At 37.8% G+C, this 11,743-nt stretch overlaps 1 protein-coding gene across 1 annotated transcript; it reads right to left on the minus strand.

The window, feature by feature from the left end:
- Positions 1–945: 945 nt before the first annotated feature.
- MMP12 (matrix metallopeptidase 12) lies at positions 946–11,376 on the minus strand. The gene is made up of 10 exons (XM_065944406.1): positions 11,267–11,376; positions 10,564–10,811; positions 9,392–9,540; positions 8,956–9,081; positions 5,562–5,723; positions 4,926–5,049; positions 3,966–4,099; positions 3,432–3,591; positions 2,629–2,732; positions 946–1,727 (listed from the first exon to the last, which is right to left on the minus strand). Exons 1-10 carry the CDS (start codon positions 11,369–11,371, stop codon positions 1,627–1,629), a joined length of 1,413 nt encoding a protein of 470 aa, XP_065800478.1. The 5' UTR covers positions 11,372–11,376; the 3' UTR covers positions 946–1,626.
- Between the last annotated feature and the right edge of the window lie 367 nt (positions 11,377–11,743).

The following is an 11,743-nucleotide window of genomic DNA, read 5'->3' on the forward strand; positions in this document are numbered from 1 at the left end:
ATTGTTTTCCTCTATTTCTTTGCATTGATCACTGAAGAAGGCTTTCTTATCTGTCCTTGCTATTCTTTGGAACTCTGCATTCAAATAGGTCTATCTTTCCTTTTCTCCTTTGCCTTTAGCTTCCCTTCTTTTCTCAGCTATTTGTAAGACCTCCTCCTGAGTTGAAATAGGCTTGACCATTTCTTAGATCTTGAGTATATCAAGCAGCAATGGGTGAAAATACATAGGAAAGTACAAGCATTCCACAAATCCATGAGTTATTAGAATTTTAACATATGTGCAATCCAGAGAGAGAGAATGTGTGTTAAGGCAGTGGAGAAACCTGACGTCAGCTGTGATGAAAAGTTTACTGAAATGGGAAGTTCCCATTTCCTTCCTTCTTCTCTCCAGGCTTGCGGTCATACACTGGAGGTGCCTTGCGGTCATACACTGGAGGTGCTCCTTGGGGTTGTTTGTAGTCTGGAGAATGCTGTCTAGATTTGAGACCAAGGATTCAGGCGGCTTTAGGCAAGTGACCAAAACACATGTAACTTTTTCCTGTTTCTGCTTGCCTTATCTCTTTTTCACCCTTTTGTGCGGTAATAGACATTGTATTTAATACTGAAAGTGAAAAGAAAGAAAGTGAAAGTGAAATCGCTCAGTCGTGTCTGACTCTTTGCCACCCTGTGGACGGTAGCCCACCAGGCTCCTCCATCCATGGGATTCTCCAGGCAAGAGTACTGGAGTGGGCTGCCATTTCCTTCTCCAGGGGATCTTCCCGATCCAGGGATTGAACCCAGGTCTCCCACATTGCAGGCAGACGCTTTACTGTCTGAGCCACTAGGGAAGTCCAGCTATTATTTAATAGTAAGTCCAAAATTATTTTCAAAACACGTATTCTGTTTTTCAAGGAAAAAAATTCTTAAAAACCAAATACTTTCTTTCAAGTTTTATTTGAGCAATACATATATTATAAAAGATAACGGAAAAATCAACACAGACAATGGAATAAAATTATATTATCACCATAATTATATGATTTATTTATATATTATTTTCATTCATTGTCATTTTAACAGTTCTAAGTATAGTCTGCTTTTGTTGTTGCTGTTCAGTCACCAAGCTGTGTCCAGCTCTTTGCGACACCATGGACTGCAGCACACCTGTCGCTCACCATCTCCCAGGGTTTGCCCAATACATGTCCACTGAATCACTGATGCATCCAACTATCTCATCCTCTGTTGCCCTCTTCTCCTTCTGCCTACCCCCAAGTAATTAAAATAATACCCTTGCTGAAACATACAGTGGTTACAGAGACTAATCATTCCTTGACTTAGTTGAGCCAAAGAAATAAAGAAATAATTAAAATTGGTCAGTTCAAGGATATTAGGAACCGAGACATTCTTTTGGCCTTTGAAGGTGTCTCTTCAAACTCAGTAGAAGAGTTCAATAAAAACTGGCAATGAGCATTTTCAAAATCAAAGAATTTTATGTATATTATATAATCATTTGCCTATATAGTCATTTATCTATGGTCCATAGATTTTACCTTATGATAACATATATATCATGGTACTGGGCACATAGCAAGTACATAATACTTTTTAAACTGAAGTGAACTGACAAACACCATTAATTATATCATTACTAACAACCTAGCTCAGTACTGCTTTTCAGACTTTCAATGACACGTTGGGCTAGGACATGATATTTAAGTACTTTAGATCCTTGGAAGAAATAGTAGTGTCCTAAAAATGAAAAAAAAAAATGAAATATTTTAATTCTCTGATTGTATTCTTAAAAAAAAAAAAAAAAAGATGACCTAGGTTAGACAAGATCAGATTCAAGATTATAAAGTTGGATTCCTCAGTTAGATATCCTGCCCCCAGATATCTACCTATTACTAGTCTTTTCACCATAAATGTCTTCATTATCTTTAATGAGAAGGTTGTTTGATCTTTAAGACTGACTCTTAAAAAATGCAAATGTTTTTGAAAATTCACACTCCAGGTGGAGAATTCAGAATGGAAGAGAGGAGAGTGAACTCAGGTAGGGTACATAGAAGCTCTGATGGGGAAAATAAATAAAACATGGGGATAGGAATACAACCCAAAATATCTTGACCCAAAGATATCTTGCATAGCCTGACCTTGCTGGAAGACATTCATAAACACAAATTCAAATAAATTTAGGCTTCTTTCATCCCACCCTGAGACTCAGTCCATGAGAACCCATGAAGGGTGGAAGGGACTGAAAGGAAGTTAAAGAACTCAGGACATAACAATGTCTGAAAGGCTCCTGCTTGCCTTGACTGCTATCCGCTCGCTTACATATACTGTGCAACTTGATGTGATGGAAATCCCAGAGACTCAGACATATAAAAGTGGCAAGAATTATCTGCTCTCTGTCTGATAGACCACCCTAATATAAATCCTTCTTTGATGCCACCTCACTCTTTCTTCTGGCCCACCTATTCTGAGCCAAAAAAAAATCCCTATGTTTGTAGATTTTCTCTCCGTGGCCCTTTGGAGAACTGCAGAGTTCTTTCTCTTCCAATTTGGAGCCCTTTTTTTCTGATCTGGAAGACTCTATAATCCAGGATTTTAATAAGGGGTTTCCACTATGTTCATGGTTTCCCAGTCCACTTACTGCTGCAATAGAAGACTGCATCAATCTTCGGGCCAATTCCTGGGAAGTATGTAGTAATCAACTTGGGATAACCAGGGTCCATGAATTGTCTCCTCTCGTCATACCTGAGCAAAGAAATAACCAGCAAAAACTACATAAAAATATGGATTTCAAGACATTAAGCTTGATATTTCATGGTTATGAATCACAAAACCTGCCTTATTCTCTTCTGGAACAGTTTAAACTGTACCCATTGGAAAACCAAGGACCTAAACTATTCACAGATTTACTCCAAGTTTCTATAGGACTCAAACCCTAGGCTTCTTGACTTTCAATCAAGCACTTTCCCTGCTCTGCCAGAATGCTTCTGTCAGGGCTAACGCCTGACTCTCTAATTTCCAGTTAATGACTTTGAACAATCTGCTGTCCCTCATAGCATGGTTCCCTCATTCTGTCTCCTTGGGATCCAACAGTTCTAGAAAGGAATCTGAAAATGCATACACCCTGCAAACTGACTGCAAATACTAGGTCTCATACATCCACACCACTCTTTTTCAATTCATTTCTACTGTGATTAGTAACGTGACATTTTATTTAAAGTGCTCCTTTTAAAACATGCATTGTTATCTCCTATCATAAATCAACAGTACAGAGAAAAGAATTAGGTTGAAAACAACTGTTCCAGTGCAATATTATCTTGATCCCTCTTCCAGGAAAATCAAGGGCCTTTTTAAATTTAGATAGAAAAGCTGTCTTCTGGAAAATCCCATTCGCTGACTGTTTCACAAATCTTAGGGATCAAATTATCAACCATGAAAGCTCACCTCCAAAACTTGTTACCTACAAAGAAGTAGGTCTTATAGAAAAGTGGGTTAAAAACAGCTGCATCAATTTTTTTCACTGAGGAGGGGAAGCCCAAAGAATGTATGCTCTTGGGATAGTTTAACTGTGGTTTCAAATTGCTCATTAACCAGTACTTGTCATCTGTAAAGACAAAGAGAATGGGTACATTGGAATCACACAGAAAGAGTAATAGAAATACTGACTCAGCACAAACAACATCATTCTTATTTCATAGATTCAGAATATGTTACTCCTGTTCTTAAACATGGTTTACCTTCTATGGCTCTGTATTTTTTTTTTTTCCAAAGTGTTATCATCTTATATTTTACAGGATTTTGCAATAAACTTTACATATTACCTAAGCATATATACCCTATTTGGGGCTATATTTCAGAGCCCCCAATAATAAAAATCTGGAGTGCTTTATAAAAAGCTCTTTAAATGTAGTACTATTTCCTTAATTTGTTCTCTTCCTTAGAAGTAGACGCAATAGCAAAACTAAACCTTGGAATTACCTTTAAAAAGAAAAACGTAGCTTCTGTCTGTAATTTCATAAGCAGCTTGAATGTGAGATGGTAGGTTTGGACCTAAAGAAGAAATTAAACTAATGCTGCTTTTTGGACTCTCAGCAAGCTTCCACCAGAAGTACCTGACAAGAAACATTTAACACGTTAAAAAATCACCGTAGACTGAAGAATCATGAAGAGGGAAGGACCTGTGAAAGAACTTCATGTTTCTTTCCAGTAGCTTCACATTCTGTTCCGTGGGCATTTGTGCAGGAGAACCACACGCAGAGGATTTTAATAACCTCCAGTACTAGCAATGATCTTAACAGGCAGACTGGCATATGGAAATACATGGTGCTTGGAACCAAGGTATCTAGGTTCTAGTCTGAGCTCACCACCCAGGCGGCAGTTCTGTAACCTAAAGGAAGTCAACTCAACCTCAAGTATCTCAGTTCCATAATCTCAATAATGGGGAATATTTATTCTATCTATATCAAATACTAATTTTCTCCACTGACCCACACATCCGACATCTGGTTCAATATATGTTCTAAGACAAAAACCATACATCATCCTGGAATTCTCTTTTTTATAATCAAGAATCAAGTCTGGTACTCTGTCACAGCTTTAAGTCCAGATTTGACCGTCTTAATTTAAATCTATCAGTATGATTAAAATAGTCTGACATCCTTGCTACCTGTCTTATCTGTCCCCAACCCAGATTCTTGCCACAGATCCATTTTTTTACAGCTCAGTTTTCTAGTTAAAGCAAATATAATCACACTGCTCTCCTGCTTCAAGATCTTCAAGATCTCTCCATTGCCTTCAGAATCAAGTCCAAGTTTCTACTAACAGATTCTATCTACTTCGTTTTTTTAAATCATTTTTCACCATCCTCTCACACACACACACACACACAAATCTGAGGGATCAGCCTTTAATATTTGTTAGATATGAAAATGATCTTACCCATCTTTAAAGAAAAAAATTTTATCTCCCACAGTAGTAACAGCATCAAAACTCCTATTGGGGTCATAAGCAGCTGGGTTTGTACTGCCAGGATTTGATGGAATATGGTGTTTTTCTGGACGTCCTGAAAATACATTTCAAGAAGAATCAGGAAAAAATAATGCCTTTTATTTTTAAGATGAAGAAACACTCTAAAACATTCAATGTTCTTTATGAAGAATACTTAGAAAGCAATTTATGTTTTCTATAACATTCACAGGAAGCATACAATAAATATTTTTCCCCTGCCATGTAGTTTCAACATTGTGGAGAATAAAACTCTGATCACTCTGTTCTCCTGTTCTGGTTAGATTATTTCTCTATGTGCCTTCTTCGAAAGACAATGGTATGGTGGATAGGAAAAACAGATTTCAGACCAGAAGACTCAGGTTTTGCCCCTGACTCAGGCATAACACACTAGGTCCCCTTGTACTCATCCATAAAATGAAGATAATATCTGTGTTGCCTACCTCACAGAATTTTCATGGGGTTCAAAGAGAAGATAAATGTCAATGTTTATCCAAATGCAGATAGTATGAGATTATTCATAAGAATGAGTATCTTTATTTGGCAAAACGGTGAAGAAATTCAACTCACCATAGAGAGACTGAATGCCATGTATGTCATCAGCAGAGAGGCGAAATATCTTGTAGTCAATATCTCTGTAGCTGGGAAACATTATGGCACTTGTATCGCTGGAATGGCCAAGACCCAAGGAATGGCCAATCTCATGAACAGCAACTAGGAACAAGTTTGGGCCTAAGAGAGAACCAGAGAAATCTATTGGCATCTATAGAACAATGACACAACATCTGACAGTGAAAAGGGAAACTTTTAGAAATACCTCATTTTCCTCCTTCATAAGCAAGCTTTTTCAGCCTTGGCACTGTGGACAGATTTCTCTTTGCTATCAGGGTTGTCTTGTGCATTGCGGATCTTTATAAATCTCTTGTTTTACCATTGAATTCAAGTAGCACCACTACCCTCTAGTTCTGACAACCAAATAAAATATTTCCACGTATTTTCTTTTTCTTTTCTTTTTATTGGGGTATGAAGTGAAAGTGAAGTTGCTCAGTCATGTCCGACTCTTTGCGACCCCATGGATTGTAACCTGTCAGGCTCCTCTATCCATGGGATTCTCCAGGCCAGCATACTGGAGAGGGTTGCCATTTCCTTCTCCAGGGGATCTTCCCCACCCAGGGATCGAACCCAGGTCTCCCACACTGCAGGCAGACTCTTTACCATCTGAGCTACCAGGGAAATAGTTGCTTTAAAATGTTATGTTAGTTTCTGCAGAACAGTGAAGTGAGCCAGCTATATGCATGCATATGTCCCCTTCCCTCTGGGACCTCCTTCCCACCCCCTCATCCCAGCCTTCTCGGTCACCACAGAGCACCAAGCTGAGTTGCCTCTTCTATAGAGCGGTTCCCACCAGCTGTCTACTTTACGCATGGCAGTGCACGCCTCTGGTTAAGGACCGCTGCACTCTCAGACAAGTGAAATGTGTTCCACTGTCAAAACTTCCGGAATGACTCACAGCTGTGTTCATTGCTCCTATATAATTCTCAACTCACAAGACCTTGTTCTGCTTTTCCCTTAATCAGGCTTCACTGGATATAGAAAAGTCTTTGGTAACCTTCCTTTACAAAACTCAAGTCTAAATCAGTATTAAGTTCCAGGTGAGTCACTGAGAAAAACACCACATTATATCTAATCCTTATACAACCAAAAGGAAGTCATCTTGTTCTCTATTTTCAGATGAGGATACAGTATCAGCAAGATTAAATGACAAATTAAGTGCCTGAGCCAAAATTCACATCCAAATTTCTTGGCTCTAAAAATTTCTTGGATCACCCTTCTTCTAAACATGATTCCAAATGAAATCAGAGAGACTATATTTACACCTTAGACAAATTTACACTACCACATTATAGTTGTAATGTTATTTTTTTTTTCCTGTATGTCCCAGAGGCTGTACCTTTGTAGGTAAGAGACAAGGGTGTGCCCTTTCTCTCAGATTTCCTAATTCTCAGAAGATTTGAAAATTCCTGACTTTTTTTTAATCTTCATTATAGTCTAATGCCTTCATTTGGTTCTTTCTTTCTCTATGGCAAAAGGAAGCTCAGAACTGACTTCCCAGGGTCACACACCATTTAGCTACAGAGCCTGATCTTGAAATACTCTCTAGAACCCAAGATGAGCAAAGAGTTCACACCTCTCTGAGGGGGTCTCTATGAATACGGATCCTCCAAGCCCTCCCTGTAACACAGGGGTCCAGTAACTAATTCAGAGATGCTTCCACTTCTACCAAACAATGAGAAAGAAGAAGCAAAGACTAATTCTCTCCACTCTGCATAAGACTAGGGAGAGTGAACAAAACTTTTTATGATTTGGCGTAAGCCTGAATTTATCTTACTCTCAATTCCTATACTACTTTGTACAAAAGATCACCATTGGTTCTCACCTCAAAATAATGGACTTTTGTTTGTGTTCTGTTTCCTTTTAGATTGTGTATTTCTCAGTAGCAAGACTGTGCTCTTTTCATTTCTGAATCTAAGCACCCCCATCACCTAACTCCCTAATAGAAATTCAGTGAAGACTATGGGAATCATTCAATTAATTTACCATGCCAAAAAGAAAAAGAATTTACTGCGTCAAAATTAGTCGAGAATAAGGGTTTTAAATTAGAATTTTCATAAATAATTCAGTCTTTTGAAAGCTTAGAATTAAGCAGATTAAAATAAGGCAACATGGACAAATAGAAAGTATACATTTTGCTAAGATAAGACCTAGGAAATAAATGGTCTGGTTCCAGCATTTTCCACAAGGTAGCCTTTAACCTTTTCTTTTCTCTATCTGTAAAGGTCTGTGTTAAATGACTTTCCTAAGTTTCTTTAGAATTTTAAAAATTCTCCAGGCTAATCAGCATGTTTCTCCTGTCAGATGAAAAGATTACACAGCCCAAATGCCTTTGGATAAAATTTGCACAAATTTAACATGTTTACTGAGGATTTGAGGCTCAGCCAGGACCTAATCATTTGTCTTTTGAGAATAAAAAAAAGTTCTCTTCTCAATCAAAGGTTCCATAAGCCTAAGGCCATGTGTCAAACTAAAACAAATAGCCTTTCTGGTCTATAAAAATATTGCCATCAATGCAAACAATATCAACTGGGGATGGAGATGATGGTGCTGAGTAGAGCACATTCTTGATGAATTTCTCTTTATTTCCTTTCCACATATGGTCAGTCATATAGTCTAGAATTTCCAATAGAAATATTAGGAAGGCCTCTGATGTGATGCCTTGAATTTTCCAGTGGATAGTGACTTTTCCAAATAACAGGGGATGCTCGTTACCCTCTTCCCCCAACTGTCTGGATGGACGATGAGTTTTATCTCCTCTGTAGGTACACACAAGTTATTAAATGATCAATGGGGCATTTTGAAATTTTTATCCCAGAACCACAAAAGACTACCTGATCACATAACCTTGTGTTTCTTTATACAGATCTCTAAATCCTCTATAACTTTATCTTTTTATGCCACTATGAATTTAGGAAATTGTTGGCATATAATGAATCATACAAATGATCACCCTGTTCTAGGATTATTGGCATACACAGCATTAGTATCTGTATTTGTTCGAGTTTATGGATTGCACTACCAAAAACTGATCCCCTAAATAATGTCTTTTTCCTTTCCATACTATGGTTCTTAAGGTTCCTGAGTGTATACTAATAAACTAGTTTATCTTCATAGATTCTTGGAAATGAACTTTAAAATAATCTAGTCCAATATACTCCATTTATAGAGGGTAAAGTAGAAACAGTGTTAGAATTTTATTCAGTGTCAAAATTTTAATCAGAAAACTTTTTTTGTCCTTATAATCCTTTTTCAGAATGTGGCCTTTCAAAAACAGGACATAAAAAAAAAAAAGGACATAACTTGGAATTTGTTACGATTTTTTAATTCTTTGAGGGTTTGGGGAGCCTACCTTTGCGTGCTTTAGTCCAGGTTTCAGCCTCATCAAAATGCGCATCTCCTCCAAGACCAGCCCCAGGTGCAAAAGCATGGGCTAGGATTCCCCATGGACCATCAAAAGGATAGGCGTCTCTATGTTCTTATTTTTAAAAAAAGAAAAATAAAATTAGTCTATCTACACATGTTTTGTGTGTGTTTGTGAGTGTATGCTCAGTCATGTCTGACTCTTTGTGGCCCCATGGACTGTAGCCTGCCAGGCTCCTCTGTCTATGGAATTTTCCAGGCAAGAATACTGGAGAGGGTTGCCATTTCCTACTCCAGGGAATCATCCTGACCCAGGGATTGTACTCGCATTTCTTGCAACCCCTGCGTTGGCAAGAATATTCTTTACTACTGTGCCACCTGGGTCACGCCAAATGAGACAGATGACGTAAGTTCAAGTTCTCTACCTCGAAATGCAAATTGTATCATGATGTCAGCCTCATTTTCATGAATCTTTCTGAATTTCAGGGGGGTCACATCACTCCATACTTGAAAAGCTTTCTGGAAGGCATCGTCAACATCCTCAGGCCTCAGGTCAGGGGTGTAATTATTGATTCTTTACCAGCACAACAAAAGAGGAAAATACATGGAAATCATGTGTTAATTTTGTTTTATTACAATACTTCATTTCTGCTAGCATCATTCAAGAATGAATCGTTCCTAACCCTATATGCAAGACAAAGAAAGAGACACAGATGTATAGAACAGACTTTTGGACTCTATGGGAGAAGGACTCTATGGGAGTGTGGGATGACCTGAGAGAACAGCAATGAAGCATGTATATTATCAAGTGTGAAACAGATCGCCAGCCCAGGTTGGATGCATGAGACAAGTGCTCGGGGCTGGTGCACTGGGAAGACCCAGAGGGATGGGGTGGGGAGGGAGGTGGGAGGGGGCATCAGGATGGGGAACACATGTAAATCCATGGCTGATTCATGTCAATGTGTGGCAAAAACCACTACAATATTGCAAAGTAATTAGCCTCCAACTAATAAAAATAATTGGGAAAAAAAAAGAAGCAGCACTGCAAAATTTGAGAACCATTGCAAAAATAAAATAATAATAAAATAAAATACTATCTTCCAAAATAAAAAGAAAATGAATCGTTCCATAGATCAGTAGTCCAAATGAGAAAAGCCTGCTTCATCTACAGAAATATTTATCCTTGGGCACCTTACTCCTTAAACAGAATCTAACTTGATTTCTACTCATTTATGATTAACAGGTCACCATTATGAAGGATTTACATTGGTAGAGGCTTATGTCTTTTACCCTTGCTCCCAAACTTCTTCATTTATCCATCTAAATAGTCTATAAAGTTTTCTCTTGCCTCTTTTTAGATCCAGCTCCATTCTTCTTTTATTTATGGCTTTCCTACTCTGTTCTGGACTTGCAAGCCCAATAATTCCATTGAGGGAACAGTTTTCCCTTCTAGAGACACTATTTCAACAGAGGGATAGTGTTAATAATTGAGGGATGCTTACTATCTACATCCAGATTTAGAGTTCTATCTAAGTGGCTCAAGTTTCTAGAACACAGACCTAGGGGAAAGTAGAAAAATACTTGGCTATGATGTTACCTGTAGGTGATAAGACGTTTCTTCCAGACCGGCCGCCCTGGAAATAGCTCGAAATTTTTAACATCCGGCACTCCACATCGAGGTCTGTGCATCATGTCCAGAGTAGATGTGTCCAGTTGCCCAGTCACTTTTAGCCCAAAGAATTGCTGCATTTCCTGAATTTTATTCTCCATGAAGTTCCTATTGACTTTCATTTTTGTCATTGGAGTTGTTTCCATCTCGAGGCCATAAAAGTTTGCCAAATATCTCTGGAAAAAATACATTTATTGACACATCATTTTATGTAGAAAGATTTCTGTCAGAGCTCTGTATTTATAACTCAGCTGCACACTGATGCCTTTTTAAGGCAAGGATTTTGGCCATTTTGGAGAGTTACTCAGTTTTTCTGAATCTCTCACATATATGGATGTTATGAAACTTTTGTTTGATTTTTTCTTGTTAATCTGTCTCATATCAATTTAATTTTTAGACCAGCCAGAAGCATCTAGAAAAGTAGAGGAAAATTTTTTCTTCCCAGACACTTTTTTCTTACATTCCTCTTCAGCAATAAATAAATAAAAATAAGAAAACAACAAAACAGTGCTAAAATCCAATAGCTCCCTAAATCAGTTTTCAACTAGTACTTTCAGAATAAAACAGGTCAGTGAAATAAATCTTAAAGACAAAAATCAGTCTAGATAAATTCTATAGTGCCAATTCTTACTTGAGCGAATGCCACTTCATTTTCTTCAGGGCTTGGATAGTTAGTCAGTGGGGCACCTCCAGAAGCAATGACCTGCAGAGCTAGTATCAACAGAAGAAACTTCATTCTACACTTCTTCTGAACAGCTTAACCCAATTTACCCTGTTCCTTTCCAATGCAAGTTCCTTAAATGTGCCTCTTTATATAGCCCTTAGGCCAGGCTCTGTGAATACGAAATTCTTTGTGTGACTCACAGTTGATATCATCCTTTGATTTATTTCAAAAATAAATATGACATTCTAGGACCAACAATGGGTCAATTAATATCTAACCCATCCATGGGTCAATTGACATCAGAGTCATCCCTCACTCAATTCAGAGTACATTTCTTTAAAATAAGTAAACTCCAACTTCCATCAACCTTATAAAATAAGCCATTATATGAGAAATAATAAGCACCTAAAATATTAAAATAACTTAAAAATGAATTTTTAGGGA

This window comes from Muntiacus reevesi, chromosome 9 (assembly GCF_963930625.1).
Source record: "Muntiacus reevesi chromosome 9, mMunRee1.1, whole genome shotgun sequence".
NCBI lineage: Eukaryota > Metazoa > Chordata > Mammalia > Artiodactyla > Cervidae > Muntiacus > Muntiacus reevesi.